This window comes from Ranitomeya imitator, chromosome 7 (genome assembly GCF_032444005.1).
Source record: "Ranitomeya imitator isolate aRanImi1 chromosome 7, aRanImi1.pri, whole genome shotgun sequence".
Lineage (NCBI taxonomy): Eukaryota > Metazoa > Chordata > Amphibia > Anura > Dendrobatidae > Ranitomeya > Ranitomeya imitator.
The window spans coordinates 177,121,373-177,148,513 of NC_091288.1; the positions used below are offsets into that span (position 1 = coordinate 177,121,373).

The 27,141-nt window shown below is 43.1% G+C and overlaps 1 protein-coding gene across 3 annotated transcripts in view; it reads left to right on the forward strand.

Moving 5' to 3' along the window:
• Nucleotides 1–4,623: 4,623 nt before the first annotated feature.
• Nucleotides 4,624–27,141, forward strand: part of MYH11 (myosin heavy chain 11) — a 128,563-nt gene continuing 106,045 nt past the window's right edge. For 2 of the 3 annotated variants that reach the window (XM_069734097.1, XM_069734095.1), the window contains exons 1-2: nucleotides 4,624–4,819; nucleotides 7,928–8,283. In XM_069734097.1, the coding sequence (XP_069590198.1) occupies nucleotides 7,945–8,283 (339 nt within the window). In that variant the 5' untranslated portion in view covers nucleotides 4,624–4,819; nucleotides 7,928–7,944. The remainder of the gene's footprint in view (nucleotides 4,820–7,927; nucleotides 8,284–27,141) is intronic. The other variant, XM_069734096.1, reaches the window with a different exon arrangement.

Genomic DNA, 27,141 nt, shown 5'->3' on the forward strand with positions numbered 1-27,141 from the left:
TGGGGACTTGGTTTGGTTGTCGTCTCGTTATGTTCCTATGAAGGTTTCCTCTCCTAAGTTTAAGCCTCGTTTCATTGGTCCGTATAAGATTTCTGAAGTTCTCAATCCTGTGTCATTTCGTTTGGCCCTTCCAGCTTCTTTTGCCATCCATAATGTGTTCCATAGGTCGTTATTGCGGAGATGCGTGGCGCCTATGGTTCCCTCCGTTGATCCTCCTGCCCCGGTGTTGGTCGAGGGGGAGTTGGAGTATGTGGTGGAGAAGATTTTGGATTCTCGTATTTCGAGACGGAAACTCCAGTACCTGGTCAAGTGGAAGGGTTATGGTCAGGAAGATAATTCCTGGGTTTTTGCCTCTGATGTTCATGCTGCCGATCTAGTTCGTACCTTTCATTTGGCTCGTCCTAATCGGCCTGGGGGCTCTGGTGAGGGTTCGGTGACCCCTCCTCAAAGGGGGGGGGTACTGTTGTGAATTCTGTTATCGAACTCCCTCCTGTGGTCATGAATTGTACTTCGGCGAGTTCTGTCCATGGACTCCCTCTGGTGGCTGTGAGTGGAGCTGCTGCTTCTGAGGTTCCTTCCACAGGTGACTTAGGTTATTCTTTGGCTGGCTGCTCTATTTAACTCCACTCAGATCGTTACTCCATGCCAGCTGTCAATGTTCTTGTACTGGTTCAGTTCGCTCTTGGATCTTTCTGGTGACCTGTCTACTCCAGCAGAAGCTAAGTCCCTGCTAGTTAATTATTTGTTCATTGTTTTCTTGTCCAGCTTGCTTTCATGATTTTGCCTTGCTAGCTGGAAGCTCTGGGATGCAGAGTGGCACCTCCGCACCGTGAGTCAGTGCGGAGGTCTTTTTGCACACTCTGCGTGGTCTTTTTGTAGTTTTTTGTGCTGACCGCAAAGATACCTTTTCTATCCTCAGTCTGTTTAGTAAGTCTGGCCTCCCTTTGCTGAAACTTGTTTCATTCCTGTGTTTGTGACTTTCATCTTATCTCACAGTCAATATATGTGGGGGGCTGCCTTTTCCTTTGGGGAATTTCTCTGAGGCAAGGTAGGCTTTATTTTCTATCTCTAGGGCTAGTTAGCTCTTAGGCTGTGAAGAGGCATCTAGGTAGAGTTAGGTACGCTCCACGGCTATTTCTAGTGTGTGTGATAGGATTAGGGGTTGCGGTCAGCAGAGCTCCCACTTCCCAGAGCTTGTTCTGTGTTAGTTTAACCATCAGGTCATTCCGGGTGCTCCTAACCACCAGGTCCATAACACCCTCCCTTCTTCTGAGATGCAATTAACTCATTGTTGGCCAGTTGTACTGTTATGATCTGGTGGCCTAGGAGCAGCATGAGACGGACTCTGGAGAAGGTGGTCCCTGTACTGACCGCAAACCCTGAACCTAGCAGCGCAACTAGAAGTAGCCGTGGGGGGTACCTAACACTCCCTAGACCCCTCGACACAGCCTAAGATCTAACTTTCCCTAAAGACAGAAACAGGAAACCTATCTTGCCTCAGAGAAAATCCCCAAAGGATAGATAGCCCCCCACAAATATTGACTGTGAGAGGAGGGGGAAATAACATACGCAGATATGAAATCAGATTTTAGCATAGGAGGCCATACTAGCTAAAAAGAAAGAATAGAACAGAGTACTATGCGGTCAGTATTAAAACACTAGAAAATATCCACCACAGAAAATACAAATCACCACATCTGACTAAAGACATGGAGGGTATATCTGCATCTCCAGAGACACAGCTTGGCTGCAAAAAATCCTTCACAGACAAAGCTAGACAAGACAAAAACATGAATATGCACAGAACTATAAGGTCCACATCAGGTGGACAGCAAAAACAAAGCCAGGACTTATCTTTGTAGAAAAGCACAACAAACTGGAGAGACCAGCAGGGAAGTGAATCCTCCAAAAACAATGGACAACTGGCAGGGACTAAAGAGTCCTGCAAAGCTATATACCCCAGTCAGTTTTGCAATTAGTAGATACACCTGTCCAATCCTGCAGTCCAGGCACAACTGCATTACCCTCTACAACCACCGGAGGGAGCCCAAAAGCTGAATTCACTACACTGAAGTCCAGAGCAGTCTGGAAGAGGTTTTCATCCAGGATATCTCTGTACTTGTCCGCATTCATGTTCTTTCAATGACAACCAGTCACCCTGCAGCTGAAAAACACCCCCATAGCATGATGCACAGGTGTGTGCCTTTCCAAATCAAGTCCTATCAGTTTAATTAAACACAGCTGGACTCCAATAAAGGAGTAGAACATCTCAAGGAGGATCACAAGGAAATAGACAGCATGTGACATAAATATGAGTGTCTAAGCAAAGGGTCTGAATACTTATGACCATGTGATATTTAATTTTTTCTTTTTTATTAAATTTGCAAAAATTTGTACATTTCTGTTTTTTTCAGTCAAGATGGGGTGCAGAGTGTACATTAATGTGAAAAAAATTAACTTTTTTGAATTTACCAAATGGCTGCAATGAAACAAAGAGTGAAAATGAAAAGGAGTCTGAATACTTTCCGTACCCATTGTGTATACACTGTTTAGTGGCTAATGATGAGAACTACAAATCAGCTCACATTTAAAGGGGTTTTCCACTACTCAGAAAACCCAGTCACAATTACTATGTCCCTCCCAATAAAATAATAACACCTATACTCCCATCAGGCGCCATTCCAGTGGTGTTGGCACTGGTTCTCGTGACAGTTTTATGTCATCTGATTCCTGTGGCCACTCAGCGGCCACTTCACTGACTCCTCCTTTGGACGTGATTAACCTTTGGATGAGGTGAGAGAGCATCCGCCGCTCTGACTTCCTCCGGAAGAGAAGCAGCCCCCCAATTGGCCACAGGGATTGCATGACATAACAATGTCACGTGAGCCCCAGGAGAGCCTGTGCCGACATCGCTGGGACAGCAGCGGCAAAGCAGGTAAGTATAAGTGTTATTATTGTACTGGGGAGAAACACAGGGAATGAGAAGGGGCTTTCTGAGTAATGGACAACCCCTTTAAGTTCTCCATATTTAACTTCTCTTATTATAATTTATTAAAGGATAATAAAATCCTTAAACCTTATAAATAGATTTCTTACCCTAATTACTTCTTGCCTTTAAGCAGGATATACACAGGATATAATAATTTCAATTATTGCTGTTTATTTAATGAAACGAATGTAACATCTTACAACTACTATGCTCTGCCAAAGCTACAAAGCAAAAATCCCTTGTAAGTAAGAAAGAAGAGGTTGCTGCAATACGCTGACTTGGAAGAAACGCTTAAGGTAACAGGGGATTCGCATGTTTACACTTCGCAATACAACTACTTCTTAAGGCTGTTTAGCACTGAGGGGTTAAATGGAGGCGCTCGCCCTTATTTATGGCATTATATGTTTAAAAGACTCCTCTTTCCTTCCAGTCAGCCAGCAGCCTCTCTCCTACCCTGAGAACAGACAGCCCCTAACATAGAAGAACACGGTGCAGAAAGAGTTCCCGTCTCCTTATTTAGGCAGATGGAGTCATATCATCATAGAGAGGGTTTTTTTTTTCCTTTCTCAAGAGCATGCATGGGAAGCCCCCAGCTATAACCACACAGCCAGAGAGGCTGGGAATCATATACACCCCACTCACTAGGGAGTAGGATGTCCCTGAGCTCCAGTCCAGATGTGGATGACAGACTCTATCCTATTCCTTACATATAATGCACAATATATTGGGATATAATTTATATAAAGATATAATCAGGGGCGAACGTGTCATTGGTGCAGTCACACAGGGGCCCAAGATGTAAAGGGGCTCCTTACTTCTACCTTCAAAGCAGCAAGTAGCTTCTGTTACAGACATATATAGTCAGGCTCGGACTGGCCAACAGGAGAGCAGGAGAATCCTCCGGTGGGCCACCACCCTCTTATATAAGCAGTACTTGGCATAATATACTGGAATCACTATGTACAGACAATGGCGGCATCTTATTCATTTACCAATCTACCCAGTTCATTGTCATTTATATTTGTGATTGAGGGTAAAGTCACATTTGCAGGAAGCTGAGAAGTGGGGCCCTGGGGTTGGTTACTGGTGGACCCTTGCATAATGGGGTGCAGTATGAAGGGCACACTCTGTCTGTATCCACCCCTGTATAGAACACTGTATGTTTACCTATGTAAAAAAAAAGTATTTATTTGTTTACCAAACATTGCTACATCTAAATGTAAATATTTACAATAATGTTATACTGTTGAAGTAGAATCTGACTTTGCCCATTAGATCAACAGTTTGGGGTCAGAAAGAGGAAAGGGGTCTCTTTAAATACAATAAATAACTGTATGTAGATGTTCTAGGGACACAATATATACATTAGCGTCTGTGTATGCATCAGCCTTTGGTTACAAGATATGAGAAGAAAGATGCCCAATGCCGGTTTAGTTTTTTTTTTTTTAAACTTTTTTAAACTATTGGAAATAAAGTTGGATCAAAAAATTTGCAGTGATGAAGCGCGCATGTCATATCTTCTTCCGCAATGATACAACTTCAGTAGTGTGTTCTATGGTAAAATCGTATTCTGGCAGCTCAGGGGTTACTGTCACATCCACATCCACCCTGTACTAAGGTGCACTGAGCAGCCCATACCTAAGAGCAGAAGATGAGCTTCCAAGCCCTCCCTCCAGCGCTCCCCAGGCTGCATCCCTCCCACTGTGGACATGGCTCACTCTATATAGAGGGACTGCAAACTGAAGGGGAATTTGGACTGTCCCAGCTGTGAGCTGCACAGGTTCCAGTCTCTGCCTCCAAATCAGCCTCCGCTTAAGTAATTGGATATCTGTAAGTAGGCACTGTTGTTTTTACTATAGGATTCAGCATCATTCTGTTGACAAAATAGTGTAATGCGCAAATAAGTAGCTACCTATAGAGAGAATAATTCACTGTGGCAGTGAATTAGTTAACACGCATGGATGCTACCTGTGCAGGAGCCGAATGTGTCACATGTCACAGGGTTATCAATTATCATAGTCTGTGTTAGGTTAACCTTGCGGTTGTAAAAGTTCAAGGCATCATGTGAAAGTGTCGGATTTTCAGCACAATGACGGCTTCTGTTACGGATGTGAATGTGGAGGTGACTAAGGTACAAGTACATCTTGTATTCATTTTAGAAATAATGGCAAATTCCATTTTTTTTTTTTTTTTTTAGTTTATTCTGGTTTTATTGGATTTTTGTAAAAAAACGAACAAACATTACGTCATATATCCAAGGACAGATGCTTTTGTTACAATGTGTCCTTGTATTCTCAACATATACAGAAATTAACATCACTGCTTAGATATGTCCAAACCTCCTCTTTTCCACGCATTAGTCTTTCCAAACGTGATAAACCCTTTCATTGCCACGGCTCATACCGGGAATTCAGCATCCTTGCTTTTAATATAGGATTATCCACTATGCGCGGATGCTGTTGCCTGGATTACAGGAATGTATAGAAAGCTTATCCACTATGCGCGGATGCTGTTGCCTGGATTACAGGAATGTATAGAAAGCATGGTTTGGACTCTCACTTTGACTACTTGACATTTTACTTTACTTTCTTCGGACTGACTTTTTTTTTTCCCCCTAAAAGGTATTTGTTATGAATCATTACCATGTCTTCAGGGTAACATGACCTTATATGGGTCCACGCAAAGGACCACCGCTGGCAAACACCCGTCTTCTCATATCCTATCGATAGGCACATATTTAATATTCTAAGTCAGCAGCTCTAGCAAACAGTTCATATTAAATTGCATATTTATGCTACGTCAGCTCCAGATAAGAAGCTTTTTACTTTTATTGAGTGTTGGCATATGAAATCTACTTATTTCTGTTTTAACCCTTCAAGGGAAATAGAACATATATACATTAGGCTAAATTAAACAGATTGGATAAAGAACTTAAGACAAGAAGAAGAAGGTCTTGTCCCTATGTTCTGTGACTTTAGGTCACCAAATATTGAAGGAAGCTGTCATTAGATTCAGCAGCATGGATCAAAGCCTGGTGGTGCAATTGCAATTTCCTCTGAAACACTGCACCCGAAAAGTCGGGTGGGGACTGTTGGGAGAGACCTATCAATCAACAGGAGCGGGTCAGGGACTAGTCATGTCTAACCCTATAAATATGTGTACTTGGTCACCGCAGCGTTTTTTAGAGTAAAACACACCTGTGGTGCGGGTAACATGAACCTATTGTCAGGTTCCCTTTAATTGTGCACTACTGTTGTATGTTCTTTTCTATTTCTGTACCTTTTATAGTGCCAACATATTCTGCAGCGCTGTACAGAGATGTATCATCACTGACACCGTTTTCTTTTTCGCATTAGACTGACACATTTTAGTTATCCATTGATAAAGACCCCCATACACGTTAAATAAAAGTCTGTGGAACCCAATCAGCTTATGATCTAATGATCGTGGGGCATCCTGACTCTTCCCCATCAGATGTCAAGGGAGAGAAGGATCAAAGATGTTGAATTCCAGTGCATCATCCTATTTTATTCCTTAAGATACATGCCCATGCCAGAGGTGTCTGCAAGAGGCTTAGTCTACACTCCCCATTGAAAATGCATACATGCTGGGCCAAGCAGGCAAGTCTATGGGATAGCTCATAAACGATAACTGTTGGCTAACCAACATGGGTACCTTAGGAAGCCATATGGACCAGTAACGGTCTGTTTTTGAGGTGTCTTATAAACTAAATCCAATCTGGTCTTTTCAAGGATTTATCTGATTGTATCTGGAATCCACCAGAAAGCCCAGTGACACATTGCTGGTTATCACCAGGGTTAGTAACTTTGTCTTTCATCTTTGTTTGTGCTTGAGCCAGACAACGTACTAATATGTTTTACATTCTTCCTCTGCAGATCTGCAGATAACATTCTTATTTTCACGTCAAAGTATGGAGTAAGCTGAGCTTTGGTGGGAACTTAGTGTAATTCAAAGGGGCTTTCCAAGTGTAAGTTCCTTCCTTGCACTAATTACTGGAAAAAATTGAATAGTGGAAATGGATTAAAGAAAAACTGCAGAAGACAAACTATCTGTAAAAAAACCCCAGATAGTTGAAAGACTTTTCCTCTAGGCTTTTCGCCCCCTGATTTATCATGCTTAGGTCTCAAAATGGTCTAACTACGTCATTCATCTACATTGTATCAACCAAAGTTTGGTGGTAGACATCATGATATGACCAGTAATGAACCTTTGTAAAGATGATTGTTGTCCTCACGCTACCCAAACCGGCGTTGATTATCAGATATAGTTCTTGGGTTAAAACCAAAAAAGTCAAATAAAATTACTTGTCATCAGTATGATAAGGAATTCTGTCCCTCTAAGAGTTCCTAACAGTCCCCCTACTGATTGGGCTTTGACTTCTTCAGTAATTGGGCTTTGACTTCTTCATTCTTTAGGTGGCATTGGCCAACTCAAGGCAGGAGTTTTTATGAAGCTTTACGTAGATAGTCCATCATCCCAAATCTATACCCTTGTGTTTGTCATCACCTGGTCCTATAGGCTAATTGTGAACCAGGCTTTCCATTCCGCTAATTACGTTCTGTACTTTTAATCTCAAGTTCTTATCCTTCCTTCAACTGTCTTTTTTCCTTCCTAACCACTCACCAGAATAATACACCCCCCCCCCAAAAAAAAATAAATCAGGATTTAGATCCATTAAATGGAAAGTTTGGGGGCATTTTATGAGATCGGACTTAACCAAAAAGCCTAACGACCCTTCCTTTTCTCTTGACTGAATCCTGTTGTAGTCCATTTGGTGTATTAAAGACAAAATAAATGTAATATATTAAATCTAATTGATTCATTTTACAAATTTGCCATGTTAGTTTGAATATACTGAATACATAGATAATTGACCACATTTTATTTTTTATTAAGCTTCTCTTTTCATTTTTTTAGGTGACCTTTAAGTCAAAATGTCACAAAAACCACTGACCGAGGATGAGAAATTCCTATTTTTGGACAAGAACATCTTGAACAGCGCCACAGCCCAAGCAGATTGGTCGGCCAAAAAGTTGGTTTGGATTCCTTCTGAGAAACATGGATTTGAAGCTGCAAGTGTCAAGGAAGAAAAAGGTGAAGAGGTTATGGTTGAATTGGAGAATGGAAAGAAATTAACCGTAGCCAAGGATGATATCCAAAAGATGAACCCCCCCAAATTCTCCAAGGTGGAGGACATGGCAGAGCTCACTTGCCTAAATGAAGCATCTGTGCTGCACAATTTAAGAGAAAGATATTTCTCCGGCCTTATCTATGTAAGTCATTGGTGATATAATATAATCATATTTTGTTGTTATGTGTAGAATTACTTCATGGTGGGATTCTTGTAGATTGTGGGAGCTATATATTTTGGTAAAAAAATGGGACAAAAGATGGGATATACCTGCTTTTGACCCCAAGATGTGAAGCACCTCTTCTCCTTTTAACCTCTACGGCACTGCCGGTTATAACCGAGCACAGCGCTGGAGCAGACATGTCCAAGCTCAATTTCCACTCCATAGCCCTATTTTCAGGGGATCACACAGTTGGAACCCAACAATCGGGAAGTTTTTCCCTATCCTGTGGACATGGGATAACTTCCAAACTTGGCACTAACCCTTTAAGAGCTATAGAAAAAAGTATGGCAGTCATGGAGTTCATGCTCAGCTGTCCGACTACAACTGTGAGACGTCATCAATGAGCCGACCTGACTCAATGGAGTGTAGTGCCGAGTAACGAAAGGGGGCATATTAGCCTGATGAAGGGGTTTTCCTTAAGTGGCTTGCTTTCAATCATAAAATAAATCAGCAATCCTGTTCTTATGTCTTCTATACATGTGATTATTGGTAAATTTGGTTTTCTTGTTGCCTGTACTGTAAAGGCCCCCACTCACATTAGGCTAACGTTGGCCGAACCTGCCGATATCAGCGCTCTCCGCCGACAGTCAAATGTGTACAGAGGCTTCCCAACTCTTTCCAGACAGATAATGTTGGGGGAGGTAAGGACCCGGCCTGTCTGATTTCACATTGCCGATCCTTTTGTTATCGACAACATGAGATGTCTAGTAGCAAATGTCTCATAGAGAACACAGGAGCGCTCAGCCGACCAAGTTCTCCTCTGTACGGAGGCTCCAGGAGAGGTAGTTGCCGGTCGAACAACTGGTTGAACCATCATTTGACCTGGCAACTGTCTAATGTCTGTGAGGCTCCAAACTCTGTTGTGGACTTCAATAGTCCGACATAAGCCTTAGAATATTTTTACACTTTGTATAAGAACTAACAGCAACCAATGAGATAAAACACGGGAGAGATGTTTAAAGGGGTATTCCCATCTCCAAGATCATATCCCAATATGTAATCAGTATAAAAATAACAGTAGCAAATACTTCCAATTAGAACTGTAAACAAAACCACCGAATAAAACTAGTGCCATAGTCCAAAGTAAATGCAAATCATGAAAATTTATTATAAATACATAGAGCGACAAAGAACATGGTCATAAATGGGGAAACATGTGGTAACATACAGCATGGAAGCTAAGAGCAGGGTGGCGTATACTGCGCAATACATAGAGTAGTACAAAATAGAACGCATCAACCTAAATGTGTATAAAAATCCATATTGACAGTAAAAAGATAGCAGTTAATCAAAGTTGAACACATGCCATATGGAGCAATAGGGTAAAACATACCAGTATACGCAGAACACCACGCCGACTCAGACCCACCCCGACACGCGTTTCGGTGTAATCCATCCTCAGGGTGCGTGCGGTTGTCTTGTTTTCAATTAGAACTGTAGTATAGTTTTTCTGATTCGCTATGTTTCTTTCCTCATGTTCAGGCATTGCAGGACCTTAGGTATCTATGATTACGACCACTGATATGACAGTTAGCTAGTTGCTAATGGTTGTAACCATGGATACCTAAGGTCCTGCAATGCCTGCACCCATGAGGAAAGAGACATGGCGAATCAGAAAAACTATACTACGTTTCTAATTGAAGGTATTTGCAATTATTATTATTACTACACTTACTACACATTGGGATATGATCTTGGTGATGGGAATACTCCTTTAAGTAAAGGTTAACCTATAAATGTTTTTTAGAGTGAACATAGGAGAACATATAAACTCTTTGTAGACGTTGCACTAATCCGATGTAAACCCTTGCTCCCTCGTTCAGAGTGCAAGCCACTAAGCCATCCATATTCATAAGAACATCTTAATATCTTTTCTACATCTCTACATCTTCTATGTCTTTTTCACATTTCCACATACAGTGGGGCAAAAAAGTATTTAGTCAGTCAGCAATAGTGCAAGTTCCACCACTTAAAAAGATGAGAGGCGTCTGTAATTTACATCATAGGTAGACCTCAACTATGGGAGACAAACTGAGAGAAAAAATCCAGAAAATCACATTGTCTGTTTTTTTAACATTTTATTTGCATATTATGGTGGAAAATAAGTATTTGGTCAGAAACAAAATTTCATCTCAATACTTTGTAATATATCCTTTGTTGGCAATGACAGAGGTCAAACGATTTCTGTAAGTCTTCACAAGGTTGCCACACACTGTTGTTGGTATGTTGGCCCATTCCTCCATGCAGATCTCCTCTAGAGCAGTGATGTTTTTGGCTTTACGCCTGGCAACACGGACTTTCAACTCCCTCCAAAGGTTTTCTATAGGGTTGAGATCTGGAGACTGGCTAGGCCACTCCAGGACCTTGAAATGCTTCTTACGAAGCCACTCCTTCGTTGCCCTGGCAGTGTGCTTTGGATCATTGTCATGTTGAAAGACCCAGCCACGTTTCATCTTCAATGCCCTTGCTGATGGAAGGAGGTTTGCACTCAAAATCTCACGATACATGGCCCCATTCATTCTTTCATGTACCCGGATCAGTCGTCCTGGCCCCTTTGCAGAGAAACAGCCCCAAAGCATGATGTTTCCACCACCATGCTTTACAGTAGGTATGGTGTTTGATGGATGCAACTCAGTATTCTTTTTCCTCCAAACACGACAAGTTGTGTTTCTACCAAACAGTTCCAGTTTGGTTTCATCAGACCATAGGACATTCTCCCAAAACTCCTCTGGATCATCCAAATGCTCTCTAGCAAACTTCAGACGGGCCCGGACATGTACTGGCTTAAGCAGTGGGACACGTCTGGCACTGCAGGATATGAGTCCATGGTGGCGCAGTGTGTTACTTATGGTAGACCTTGTTACATTGGTCCCAGCTCTCTGCAGTTCATTCACTAGGTCCCCTCGCGTGGTTCTGGGATTTTTGCTCACCGTTCTTGTGATCATTCTGACCCCACGGGGTGGGATTTTGCGTGGAGCCCTAGATCGAGGGAGATTATCAGTGGTCTTGTATGTCTTCCATTTTCTAATTATTGCTCCCACTGTTGATTTCTTCACTTCAAGCTGGTTGCCTATTGCAGATTCAGTCTTCCCAGCCTGGTGCAGGGCTACAATTTTGTTTCTGGTGTCCTTTGACAGCTCTTTGGTCTTCACCATAGTGGAGTTTGGAGTCAGACTGTTTGAGGGTGTGCACAGGTGTCTTTTTATACTGATAACAAGTTTAAACAGGTGCCATTACTACAGGTAATGAGTGGAGGAAAGAGGAGACTCTTAAAGAAGAGGTTACAGGTCTGTGAGAGCCAGAAATCTTGATTGTTTGTTTCTGACCAAATACTTATTTTCCACCATAATATGCAAAAAAAATGATAAAAAAACAGACAATGTGATTTTCTGGATTTTTTTCTCTCAGTTTGTCTCCCATAGTTGAGGTCTACCTATGATGTAAATTACAGACGTCTCTCATCTTTTTAAGTGGTGGAACTTGCACTATTGCTGACTGACTAAATACTTTTTTGCCCCACTGTATGTGTTAATAGAAAGTAAGTGAGGGTCATTGACATCCATTCTCCGGTCACTGCTGACATCTGCTGATATTCACATCTGTTGATCCATCGTTCGTCCGGGCACAAGGGCAGCTGACTGGTCTAATACTCGCATGCTGTGACCAGGATTGTCCATGCATCTGCATAGTCCAAGGAGGTGGGCGCATTCGCTGTCTCCAACCTTGCTTGGCTGTCTATGCCAGAAATGAAGACAGTGACTGTAGCAAAAGGGTACATGCTCGACTACCACAATCACTCCTCCTCACTGGAGTCATGCAGTGAAGATACATGGGAAGTTTGGGACCACGGGGGCCGTCTGAACTCATGTAACTACCAATAACTGTAACAATGTATTTCCCAGCAAAATTACACATCTGATCCTCATTTCATGTTCGTTAGCTATGTTCATCTAGTTTTTGCCTGTTTTCAAAGTCTAGTTTTTACCTCTTGGCACAATTGACATGTTATATGGCATGAAAGCATAGTCGATAATAATTGTTGGGGTTCAGCTCTCTGGTAGTCGCTTGGATAAGCACAGGCACAAGGTTTCAATGTCAAAACAAAGCAAAGTTTACTTTTTTTTCATAATCTTTACAGCTTCAAAATGAAAGCAGCCTTTCTTCAGCACAAATGAGTAACATAAACAGTCCTTTCTTCCGCACAATACCACAAAATAAATTATACCATTTTCCCAAAGGGCCACATGAGAGACAGTGACTGCTGTGGAGGGCCAAACCAATAGGCTGAAATTAATTCTGCTCAATATTAATATTAACATATTAATTATATTAATTGTATCATTCAATATTGATCAGAATTAAAGGGACACTGTCACCTGAATTTGGAGGGAACAATCTTCAGCCATGGAGGCGGGGTTTTGGGGTTTTTGATTCACCCTTTCCTTACCCGCTAGCTGCATGCTGGCTGCAATATTGGATTGAAGTTCATTCTCTGTCCTCCGTAGTACATGCCTGTGCAAGGTGCAATCTTACCTTGCGCAGGCGTGTACTATGGAGGACAGAGAAAATGAACTTCAATCCAATATTGCAGCCAGCATGCAGCCAGCGGGTAAGGAAAGGGTGAATCAAACACCCCAAAACCCCGCCTCCATGGCTGAAGATTGTTCCCTCCAAATTCAGGTGACAGTGTCCCTTTAAGTATGCTGACATCCCCCTATATACCGTATGAGCCCACACACAGCCCCTATATACCATAAAAGCCCCTACTTAGCCTCTCATATACAGTATGAGCTCCCAGTCTCCTATATACAGCATAAGCCCCCCACATAACCTCCCATATACAGCATGAGCCCCACATAGCCTCTGTATATAATGTGAGCTCCAAATAGCCTGCCATATACAGCATGAGCCCCACATAGCCTCCGTATATACAGTGTGAGCTCCAAATAGCTTCTCATATACAGCATGAACCCCACATAGCCGCTCTGTATATAGCATGAGCCCCACACAGCCTCTCATATACAGTGTGAGCCCCCCACATAACCTCCCATACACAGCATGAGCCCCATATAGCCTCCGTATATAGTGTGAGCTCGAAATAGCCTGCCATATACAGCATGAGCCCCACATAGCCTCCGTATATACAGTGTGAGCTCTAAATAGCCTGCCATATACAGCATGTACCCCACATAGCCTCTCTATATATAGCATGAGCCCCACACAGCCTCCCATATACAGTGTGAGCCCCCACACAGCCCATTATATGCATACAAACATCCCATACATCTGAAAAAACATCACATACTCACCTCGCTCCCATTCCCCCGGCATTCTATGTCTGCTTTCTCCGATGCACTGACTGTCCACAGTGCACAGCTGACGTGATGAAATGACGTCACCACGTCAGCTGTCTCACACGCTGATTGGTGGAAGAAGTGGCCAGCGGTCCCTCCTCCACCAATTCTTTCACTGCTGTGTGCATTCCGAGGATGCGTATAGCGGTGACGGTGGGTGATAGCGGTGATGGCGGATGGACGTTGGGCAGGGGAGAGCATGGTGCGGTCCATAGGTCAATGTTTCGGCCCTTTGGCTCTCTTTGTCCGCGGGCCGGACTAGAACAGCAAGATGACCAGATGTGGCCCATGGAGCCACAGTTTTCCCAGGTCTGGCCTTTCCAATCTCGGTAGCAGCTAAAGCAGTTGAAACACTTTCACCAACAAACACACCTCTGTTCAGCTCCATCAGAACTCACCCTCCGAGCTTTCTCAGCTGCCTATTATACCACTTGTAAGAACTGGACTGGAGTATGAGAGTGACCTTTTCCACCCAGGCTTTTTTGGTCACTCCTTAACCCCGTACCTAAAATCCACTTAAGCAAACTACTCAGTAACCTAGTGTCACTGGTACAGACTTCCCGGGATTTACACCACCGAGGCCAGCCACCTTCGTAACACATACACACTGTCAACCACTTTTCCTGACTCTCTCTTTCACAGTATTTGCAAAACCTCTAATGTTGGATGATGAGATTATGGTTTGCCCAATTTCTTGAAATGTATTACGTATGTAAATGAAAAGAGCTCTTCTGTCATTTTCTGCCTGGATGCTGCTGCCCATTCTGGTGAACCAAGGTCAAGCTCCCCCCAATCATTGAGAACCACACATGCGTTATGGTCCATACGTGAGGTCTTTAAACTAATTAAACCCAAACAACGAAATTCTTATTCTTCAACCCCGTGGGTCACCTGTAGCATTGTCTAGACTTTTGTACTGATACCTAATGAGACTTTGATTTTGGCAGGTGAATCATCTTAAATTAACTAAATTTTGTAAGAAAACACAACAGTTTCTTTATTACTAACATTCATGTTTCCAAACGGGCACTATTTCAGGAATGTATTTTGCACGGAATGATGATAATAATAAGCAATTAAACCCCCTTTGGAGTCCAAAAATTGGGAGAAGACTGAAACTGAATTCTAGTTGTGTTTGTATGGTACTGCGATGAAATGAAAGCCTGGAATGTTATTTAGAAACTTTGGTAAATCTTTAAAGGGGATGTCCGGGCAGTTCCAAACTGGCCATCTGGCATTTCTGGCAAATGCCAGAAGGGCCTGTCTGGTAATGGGCCACCTTGTCTGCTACATTGCTAGCAAAATTAGTGTTCTCAAGACACCCATACTGTTAAGAGTTGTGATGGAGGTATCATTAGAAATATTGGTCTTGTAGTAAATCTTCCTTTCCTCCATCCAGGGTAATATTAGGAATATACCCCAACTGGTTCTTGGGGACGGGGACAACATGGGTCTGTGTGATTTCAAATGCCAGGGCTGAATTTTAGCCCCAGTCCGTACCTGTGTCCGGGCATAGGTAATTGATAATCTATCTACAGGATAGTGCATTAAGAGCAGATCAGGGAGGGTCCTACACCCGGTGCAAACAACGATCAACCGCTATTTGCTCCAGCAGTGGCTTCATGTAAGCTCTCTGAATGGAGCTGCTGAGTGCACCTCCATCCAATGCATAGCAGCCACTATCAGACGAGTACTGTTTTTTCCCTGTGGAGACCACTAACTTTTATTGAGCTAGCCCATGCTCTCTGGAAAAAAGAAGTACATGCATCTAATTTTCCCTAGAAAGTTCAGAGGGTAAAGTGTCTCCTAGTAGAGAGTGCCAAGTTGGCATAAGGAGACTTATAGTCCACACAATGCTCCCCTGGGAGTTTAAATGTTTCTTTTCTTAGGAATAAGACCACTTTTGTCCGTGAACTATGACTGGTATTGCATCTTATCTACGTTAAAGTAAGTGGAACTAAACTGAAAAACGAGATACTACTACAGGTTTATCTTAAAATCTGATGAGATACTCAAAAAGTTACATATTGCCAGTCCATCTACATGACATCTAGTTTAAGACCACAATGGATGAAATTGCTTATGGTCTAAGTAGTAGGAAGACTGATAGCTATACATACCGGAAAACATATTGGAAGAGGTTTTAGACAACCGGTCAATTGCAAAACGTCTAGCCTACGGTATGAAATGGCATAGTCAGATAATAGCTAAAAGTAGCCATACGGAAGGGCGGCCTCCTGTTACATAATGTGAAGCTCTTAGTACGGTAAAGTTGAGCTTCGAATGGGGAATAACGGTAATTTTTTATTAATGAGCTAATCTAGTGTCTATATACAGAGGACTATTGAATACCGAATCCGGAGGCTATACCGCTATATATGATACATGTCGTGAGCTGTAATCCCATGCTCAGGAATGAGGACTGTCTGTTCAGAATTCCCCTTTGCCAGAAGGGGCACATCTAGTCTGCCAAGTCACCTGGGTGAAAACTTGTCTGTGAATTAGGCTCTAAGTGCATATACTGACATGCCCGACACTTCATCATGTACAGTATTATATCTAAAAAGCAAATTAAATCCAAGAAATATCTTCCCACACTGCAGACAAGCTTAACTGGCCATGAAATGACTTTCTTTTCTTGGATCGTCAGTACAAGCGGAAGGAAAGGTTTTCACAGGAAGGATCTAGTAGAATTACATTGAGCACTATATATATATATATATATATATATATATATATATATAGTATACACACATATATATACACACATATATACAGTGGGGCAAAAAAGTATTTAGTCAGTCAGCAATAGTGCAAGTTCCACCACTTAAAAAGATGAGAGCCGTCTGTAATTTACATCATAGGTAGACCTCAACTATGGGAGACAAACTGAGAAAAAAAAATCCAGAAAATCACATTGTCTGTTTTTTTATCATTTTATTTGCATATTATGGTAGAAAATAAGTATTTGGTCAGAAACAAACAATCAAGATTTCTGGCTCTCACAGACCTGTAACTTCTTCTTTAAGAGTCTCCTCTTTCCTCCACTCATTACCTGTAGTAATGGCATCTGTTTAAACTTGTTATCAGTATAAAAAGACACCTGTGCACACCCTCAAACAGTCTGACTCCAAACTCCACTATGGTGAAGACCAAAGAGCTGTCAAAGGACACCAGAAACAAAATTGTAGCCCTGCACCAGGCTGGGAAGACTGAATCTGCAATAGCCAACCAGCTTGGAGTGAAGAAATCAACAGTGGGAGCAATAATTAGAAAATGGAAGACATACAAGACCACTGATAATCTCCCTCGATCTGGGGCTCCACGCAAAATCCCACCCCGTGGGGTCAGAATGATCACAAGAACGGTGAGCAAAAATCCCAGAACCACGCGGGGGGACCTAGTGAATGAACTGCAGAGAGCTGGGACCAATGTAACAAGGCCTACCATAAGTAACACACTACGCCACCATGGACTCAGATCCTGCAGTGCCAGACGTGTCCCACTGCTTAAGACAGTACATGTCCGGGCCCGTCTGAAGTTTGCTAGAGAGCATTTGGATGATCCAGAGGAGTTTTGGGAGAATGTCCTATGGTCTGATGAAACCAAACTGGAACTGTTTGGTAGAAACACAACTTGTCGTGTTTGGAGGAAAAAGAATACTGAGTTGCATTCATCAAACACCATACCTACTGTAAAGCATGGTGGTGGAAACATCATGCTTTGGGGCTGTTTCTCTGCAAAGGGGCCAGGACAACTGATCCGGGTACATGAAAGAATGAACGGGGCCATGTATCGTGAGATTTTGAGTGCAAACCTCCTTCCATCAGCAAGGGCACTGAAGATGAAACGTGGCTGGGTCTTTCAACATGACAATGATCCAAAGCACACCGCCAGGGCAACGAAGGAGTGGCTTCGTAAGAAGCATTTCAAGGTCCTGGAGTGGCCTAGCCAGTCTCCAGATCTCAACCCTATAGAAAACCTTTGGAAGGAGTTGAAAGTCCGTGTTGCCAAGCGAAAAGCCAAAAACATCACTGCTCTAGAGGAGATCTGCATGGAGGAATGGGCCAACATACCAACAACAGTGTGTGGCAACCTTGTGAAGACTTACAGAAAACGTTTGACCTCTGTCATTGCCAACGAAGGATATATTACAAAGTATTGAGATGAAATTTTGTTTCTGACCAAATACTTATTTTCCACCATAATATGCAAATAAAATGTTAAAAAAACAGACAATGTGATTTTCTGGATTTTTTTTTCTCAGTTTGTCTCCCATAGTTGAGGTCTACCTATGATGTAAATTACAGACGCCTCTCATCTTTTTAAGTGGTGGAACTTGCACTATTGCTGACTGACTAAATACTTTTTTGCCCCACTGTATATACATATAGTCTCACTTTGTTATTCAACTTTATGTTATGGCTGGCAATCAGGCAACACAGCGTGCAGTAATCAGCGCACATACAGAGATCTGGCAATAACCAAAAACAATAGGACGAGCTCTGAGACGTGGAATCTCTGTAGACTGCAGTACCTGATCTATCCTCACACAACTATAAGCAGCAGTGGATTGCGCCTAACAACTACCTATGCAACTCGGCACTGCCTGAGGAGCTGACTAGCCTGAAGATAGAAATACAAGCCTGACTTACCTCAGAGAAATACCCCAAAGGAATAGGCAGCCCCCCACATATAATGACTGTTAGCAAGATGAAAAGACAAACGTAGGAATGAAATAGATTCAGCAAAGTGAGGCCCGATATTCTAGACAGAGCGAGGATAGCAAAGAGAACTATGCAGTCTACAAAAAACCCTAAAACGAAAACCACGCAAAGGGGCAAAAAGACCCACCGTGCCGAACTAACAGCACGGCGGTGCACCCCTCTGCTTCTCAGAGCTTCCAGCAAAAGACAATAGCAAGCTGGACAGAAAAAAACAGAAAACAAACTAGAAGCACTTATCTAGCAGAGCAGCAGGCCCAAGGAAAGATGCAGTAGCTCAGATCCAACACTGGAACATTGACAAGGAGCAAGGAAGACAGACTCAGGTGGAGCTAAATAGCAAGGCAGCCAACGAGCTCACCAAAACACCTGAGGGAGGAAGCCCAGAGACTGCAATACCACTTGTGACCACAGAAGTGAACTCAGCCACAGAATTCACAACAGTACCCCCCCCTTGAGGAGGGGTCACCGAACCCTCACCAGAACCCCCAGGCCGACCAGGATGAGCCACATGAAAGGCACGAACAAGATCTGGGGCATGGACATCAGAGGCAAAAACCCAGGAATTATCTTCCTGAGCATAACCCTTCCATTTGACCAGATACTGGAGTTTCCGTCTAGAGACACGAGAATCCAAAATCTTCTCCACAATATACTCCAATTCCCCCTCCACCAAAACAGGGGCAGGAGGCTCCACAGATGGAACCATAGGTGCCACGTATCTCCTCAACAACGACCTATGGAATACATTATGTATGGAAAAGGAGTCTGGGAGGGTCAGACGAAAAGACACCGGATTGAGAATCTCAGAAATCCTATACGGACCAATAAAACGAGGTTTAAATTTAGGAGAGGAAACCTTCATAGGAATATGACGAGAAGATAACCAAACCAAATCCCCAACACGAAGTCGGGGTCCCACACGGCGTCTGCGATTAGCGAAAAGCTGAGCCTTCTCCTGGGACAAGGTCAAATTGTCCACTACCTGAGTCCAGATCTGCTGCAACCTGTCCACCACAGAATCCACACCAGGACAGTCCGAAGACTCAACCTGTCCTGAAGAGAAACGAGGATGGAACCCAGAATTGCAGAAAAATGGAGAGACCAAGGTAGCCGAGCTGGCCCGATTATTAAGGGCGAACTCAGCCAACGGCAAAAATGACACCCAATCATCCTGGTCAGCGGAAACAAAACATCTCAGATATGTTTCCAAGGTCTGATTGGTTCGTTCGGTCTGGCCATTAGTCTGAGGATGGAAGGCCGAGGAGAAAGATAGGTCAATGCCCATCCTACCACAAAAGGCTCGCCAGAACCTCGAGACAAACTGGGAACCTCTGTCAGAAACAATATTCTCAGGAATGCCATGTAAACGAACCACATGCTGGAAGAACAAAGGCACCAAATCAGAGGAGGAAGGCAATTTAACCAAGGGCACCAGATGGACCATTTTAGAAAAGCGATCACAGACCACCTAAATGACCAACATTTTTTGAGAAAAGGGAAGGTCAGAAATGAAATCCATCGAAATATGTGTCCAAGGCCTCTTCGGGACCGGCAAGGGCAAAAGCAACCCACTGGCACGTGAACAGCAGGGCTTAGCCCTAGCACAAATTCCACAGGACTGCACAAAAGCACGCACATCCCGTGACAGAGATGGCCACCAGAAGGATCTAGCAACCAACTCCCTGGTACCAAAGATTCCTGGATGACCGGCCAGCACCGAACAATGAAGTTCAGAGATTACTTTACTAGTCCACCTATCAGGGACGAACAGTTTCTCGGCCGGACAACGATCAGGTTTATTAGCCTGAAATTTCTGCAACACTCTCCGCAAATCAGGGGAGATGGCAGACACAATGACTCCTTCCTTGAGGATACTCGCCGGCTCAGATAACCCCGGAGAGTCGGGCACAAAACTCCTAGACAGAGCATCCGCCTTCACATTTTTAGAGCCCGGAAGGTATGAAATCACAAAATCAAAACGAGCAAAAAATAACGACCAACGGGCCTGTCTAGGATTCAAGCGCTTGGCAGACTCGAGATAAGTCAAGTTCTTATGATCAGTCAATACCACCACGCGATGCTTAGCACCCTCAAGCCAATGACGCCACTCCTCGAATGCCCACTTCATGGCCAGCAACTCTCGGTTGCCCACATCATAATTACGCTCAGCAGCAGAAAATTTCCTGGAAAAGAAAGCACATGGTTTGAACACTGAGCAACCAGAACCTCTCTGTGACAAAATCGCCCCTGCACCAATCTCAGAAGCATCAACCTCGACCTGGAACGGAAGAGAAACATCAGGTTGACACAACACAGGGGCACAGCAAAAACGACGCTTCAACTCCTGAAAAGCTTCCACGGCAGCAGAAGACCAATTAACCAAATCAGCACCCTTCTTGGTCAAATCGGTCAATGGTCTGGCAATGCTAGAAAAATTACAGATGAAGCGACGATAAAAATTAGCAAAGCCCAGGAATTTCTGCAGACTTTTTAGAGATGTCGGCTGAGTCCAATCCTGGATGGCCTGAACCTTAACCGGATCCATCTCGATAGTAGAAGGGGAAAAGATGAACCCCAAAAATGAAACTTTCTGCACACCGAAGAGACACTTTGATCCCTTCACAAACAAGGAATTAGCACGCAGTACCTGGAAAACCATTCTGACTTGCTTCACATGAGACTCCCAATCATCTGAGAAGATCAAAATGTCATCCAAGTAAACAATCAAGAATTTATCCAGATACTCACGGAAAATGTCATGCATAAAAGACTGAAAAACAGATGGAGCATTGGCAAGTCCGAACGGCATCACCAGATACTCAAAATGACCCTCGGGCGTATTAAATGCCGTTTTCCATTCATCTCCCTGCCTGATTCTCACCAGATTATACGCACCACGAAGATCAATCTTAGTAAACCAACTAGCCCCCTTAATCCGAGCAAACAAGTCAGAAATCAATGGCAAGGGATACTGAAACTTAACAGTGATCTTATTAAGAAGGCGGTAATCAATACACGGTCTTAGCGAACCATCTTTCTTGGCTACAAAAAAGAACCCTGCTCCCAATGGTGACGACGATGGGCGAATATGTCCCTTCTCCAGGGACTCCTTCACATAACTGCGCATAGCGGTGTGTTCAGGTACGGACAAATTAAATAAACGACCCTTAGGGAATTTACTACCAGGAATCAAATCGATAGCACAATCACAATTCCTATGCGGAGGTAGGGCATCAGACTTGGACTCTTCAAATACATCCTGAAAGTCCGACAAGAACTCTGGGATGTCAGAAGGAATGGATGACGAAATAGACAAAAATGGAACATCACCATGTACTCCCTGACAACCCCAGCTGGTTACCGACATAGAGTTCCAATCCAATACTGGATTATGGGTTTGTAGCCATGGCAACCCCAACACGACCACATCATGCAAATTATGCAGTACCAGAAAGCGAATAACTTCCTGATGTGCAGGAGCCATGCACATGGTCAGCTGGGCCCAGTACTGAGGCTTATTCTTGGCCAAAGGTGTAGCATCAATTCCTCTCAACGGAATAGGACACCGCAAAGGCTCCAAGAAAAATCCACAACGTTTAGCATAATCCAAATCCATCAGATTCAGGGCAGCGCCTGAATCCACAAACGCCATGACAGAATACGATGACAAAGAGCACATTAAGGTAATGGACAAAAGGAATTTGGACTGTACAGTACCAATAACGGCAGAGCTATCGAACCGCCTAGTGCGTTTAGGACAATTAGAAATAGCATGAGTAGAATCACCACAATAGAAACACAGTCTGTTCAGACGTCTGTGTTCTTGCCGTTCTACTTTAGTCATAGTCCTGTCACACTGCATAGGCTCAGGTTTACTCTCAGGCAGTACCGCCAGATGGTGCACAGATTTACGCTCGCGCAAGCGACGACCGATCTGAATGGCCAAGGACATAGACTCATTCAAACCAGCAGGCATAGGAAATCCCACCATTACATCCTTAAGAGCTTCAGAGAGACCCTTTCTGAACAAAGCCGCTAGTGCAGATTCATTCCACAGAGTGAGTACTGACCATTTCCTAAATTTCTGACAATATACTTCTACATCATCCTGACCCTGGCATAAAGCCAGCAGATTTTTCTCAGCCTGATCCACTGAATTAGGCTCATCGTAAAGCAATCCGAGCGCCAGGAAAAATGCATCAACATTACTCAATGCAGAATCTCCTGGTGCAAGAGAAAACGCCCAGTCCTGTGGGTCGCCGCGCAAAAAAGAAATAATAATCAAAACCTGTTGAATAGGATTACCAGAAGAATGAGGTTTCAAGGCCAAAAATAGCTTACAATTATTTCTGAAGCTCAGGAACTTAGTTCTGTCACCAAAAAACAAATCAGGAATCGGAATTCTTGGTTCTAGCATCGATTTCTGATCAATAGTATCTTGAATCTTTTGTACATTTACAACGAGATTATCCATTGAGGAGCACAGAGCCTGAATATCCATGTCCACAGCTGTGTCCTGAAGCACTCTAATGTCTAGGGGAAAAAAAAAGACTGAAGACAGAGCTAAGAAAAAAAAATGATGTCAGGATTTCTTTTTTCCCTCTATTGGGAATCATTGGTCGGCTCCTTGTACTGTTATGGCTGGCAATCAGGCAACACAGCGTGCAGTAATCAGCGCACATACAGAGATCTGGCAATAACCAAAAACAATAGGACGAGCTCTGAGACGTGGAATCTCTGTAGACTGCAGTACCTGATCTATCCTCACACAACTATAAGCAGCAGTGGATTGCGCCTAACAACTACCTATGCAACTCGGCACTGCCTGAGGAGCTGACTAGCCTGAAGATAGAAATACAAGCCTGACTTACCTCAGAGAAATACCCCAAAGGAATAGGCAGCCCCCACATATAATGACTGTTAGCAAGATGAAAAGACAAACGTAGGAATGAAATAGATTCAGCAAAGTGAGGCCCGATATTCTAGACAGAGCGAGGATAGCAAAGAGAACTATGCAGTCTACAAAAAACCCTAAAACGAAAACCACGCAAAGGGGCAAAAAGACCCACCGTGCCGAACTAACAGCACGGCGGTGCACCCCTCTGCTTCTCAGAGCTTCCAGCAAAAGACAATAGCAAGCTGGACAGAAAAAAACAGAAAACAAACTAGAAGCACTTATCTAGCAGAGCAGCAGGCCCAAGGAAAGATGCAGTAGCTCAGATCCAACACTGGAACATTGACAAGGAGCAAGGAAGACAGACTCAGGTGGAGCTAAATAGCAAGGCAGCCAACGAGCTCACCAAAACACCTGAGGGAGGAAGCCCAGAGACTGCAATACCACTTGTGACCACAGAAGTGAACTCAGCCACAGAATTCACAACACTTTAATAATACAAGATTGAAGATTACTTGTAGATTATGTATACTATATGGAATATTTATTTTATATTACATGGAATGTTATTATATGGAATGTATAATGTATCAAGCCACGCCCACTCCTCATAGCTATACTCACTCCACACGCAAAGCCCGTCCACACGGCCCACGTTGTTAGCGCACACAGGCAGAGACACATTCACCTCGAAAGCCACCCTGCAAAACTCACCGGCTGTGACGTTCCAGCCACAGCGAGCTACAATCAGGGCCGCTGCCTTCAGAATAGCAGTGCATGGCAGGCACAGGCCACATCTAGCTCCGTCGTGTCTAGAATAGAGTTGCTCCTGTGAGGCATGATGTCAAGGGAAAGGGAGGAGCCTCAAGGATTACTCCACTGTGCTCATAACAGGAAGTTGCTGTGCACGTGTGAGGGGAAAATGAGAGGAGTGAGGGGAAAATGAGAGGAGTGAGGGGAAAATGAGAGGAGTGAGGGGAAAATGAGAGGAGTGAGGGGAAAATAGTGGCGTGAGGGGAAAATGAGAGGTGTGACGGGAAAATGAAGAGGTGTGAGTGGAAAATGAGAGAAGTGAGGGGAAAATAGTGGAATGATCGGAAAATGACAGGCGTGAGGTCAAAATTACTGTTGTGAGGGGGAAATGAAAGAAGTGAGGGGGAAAATGAGAGGAGTGAGGGGAAAATGAGAGATGTGAGGGAGAACATGAGAGGCATGATGGGAATATGAGAGCAGCGAGGTGCTGCTGCAGTATGAGGCTGTGTATAGAGAAGAATGAGGCGCTGCAGGAGGAGGCTGTGTGTAAGGCCACATTCACACGTTCAGTATTTGGTCAGTATTTTACATCAGTATTTATAAGCCAAAACCAGGAGTGGGAGAAAAACACAGAAGTGGTGATGTGTTTCTATTATATTTTTCCTCTGATTGATTTACTCCAAATTTTAGCTTACAAATATTAAGGTAAAAATACTGACCAAATAACGTGTGAACGAGGTCTAAAGGGGAAAAGTGTGGTGCTGCAGAAGAAGTAGGCTGCGTATACATTACGCTTTATTGCAATTAGTGCAATTTCTCCCGGGATCAAGTGTTTCCTATTGTATATGGAAGAAGAGTGTGAGGTGCTGCCGGAGGAGGTGACTATAAAGGAGAAAAGCTGTGCTTTATGTGCAATATAACCATTATATTTTGTTATAACTAACCATAGTTAGTTACTATGCCGGGGCAACGCCGGGCTCTTCAGCTAGTATATATATACGGTATATATAAATCTACTGACACTTATTGCCTTGGGCCAATTAATTACTCAATCACCATGGGACTAAGTTTTTCCTCCTAATTTAAATTATACACACATACTGATACGTATATACATATCTAAGGCACAATATATAGTTGCAAGTTTTGCACAATGTTACACTTAAAGGACGTCTGGTCCTCCCAAAATGCCAATTAAACTGCCCAAACATTAAAAAAGGAGACTCGGCCATATAAAAAAAAATCTTACCCGGTGTATACAGTTTAACGTAATATTTTATGCCAATTTTTTTAAATATACAAATAAGGGTGATGTGGTGCACCCTTGGCGTGGCCTCTGCACCATTACGAACCTCCTATTTGCATATTAAAGCCAGTCCCTTATTTTGTTTGACAGCCGGTAAGAGGAAATGCTGTCGAAAATCAGTCTGAGCGTCTGCATCTGAGCACTGACAATATTAGGGCATAGCGGTGTCAGTGGGTGCGCACACACTAAGGCCGTTGATGTGCTCTGATGCTTGGTTCCTGCCTGTCTTTGGCCTCCACTTGAGGAGGAGAGGGTGTCGAAGTGAGCAGACGTCACAACACCCTTTCCTCCTCAATGAAGCTTCTTGCTCATTCTATTTATTGGGTTACTTGAGCCACAAACAGGCAGGAATCAGTCCTTAGAGGGCGCCCAAAAAGCAAATTTTTTAGAAAATATTAAATTAAACCGTATATGCCTGGTATGATTTTTTTATGGGTTACGTCCACTATAAAAATGTTTTTGCAGTTTTATTGGCATTTGGGGGGTAACAGACTCCTTTTTAAGAGAGATTGGCTGGGTTTCCATTACCTATTGAGAGCATGTTTTGAGCATCGTTCCAGGTCACCTTTTAGCCTATGGATGGTTATTTGATACTATGAGTTTATCATTACAGATACGTATTACAGGCTCCAGGGTAATATCATGCTCTGCTGGTATTATTACGTTAAGGCTGTTAACACCCTTTTTCCTATGCCACGGATCCCTGACCCAACTTGTATTTCCTGATAGAGGAGATAAGAAATGTTCTGTCTAAATTGTTCCTAAATTGTTTGTTAAAAATAAATAAGGGAACAAAGATGTTCATTGTTGTAAAGCAAGACAAGACCTGATGGCGGATGTCCCGGTATGTATGTGATAGTATGTGCATGATGATGGGTACAAAAGATGGATCAGGCTACCCACTAAAGAGGCGTTCTACAAAAAAATCATCTAGTACCACTTTTAATTTAACATCAACACATTAGCACACACACAGTGTCAAGGTTTTGTTTTATTCCTGTTTCTTGTGAGTATTCCGTTGTTTTCTTCTTTTTAAATCCATCATTCAGTTCTATGTTGTTTTCTTTTTTCAAAAAAACCACCCAGAGATATGGGCATTTTTATTGAGTGCTAATATTTATAGCTTTACCAAAGAGGCATTGCTCACAGGCTAATTATGACACACCCCAGAGGATCCAGTGAGTCACACCCTCTTGTAAAGACCATAGAAATAGAAGTAAATAAATGGTCCAATATCTTTGGAACTGTATCACAGATTTCAAAAACAAATTCCAGAAAACTAAGGGGAGCAAAAAAGCAAAATCTGGCCTCTCTTGATCTTGTGACGGGTCCTCTTTAAATACTCCAATCCTTAACCGCGAAACATGCCCACCCAGACCTTGAACAAATAAGTGATGCTGTCATACCTACTGTACCTTCCATGACTCTAGTCTCCATCCCTCACACATACAGACAGCCACCTGGACCTCTGTTTGACATTCGCGACTAGACAGGTCCAACACATTTTCCACACATTTGAGGTTACCCTGCCATGAAGCTAGTAAATACTCGCCTGAAACATTATGATGAATAGGTAGGATGGGTTTGGTCTTTGGCTTCTCTTCGGTAAGGAATGGTCTACCACTACCTTTTCTTCCTACCTACCCACTACTATTAACTGGTTTCCACCCCTTTTACCATTTCCTGCTGTTTCTACTATGTTTTCTCATTCAGCAGATAGACAAAAGCTCACTTCTCCCTTGG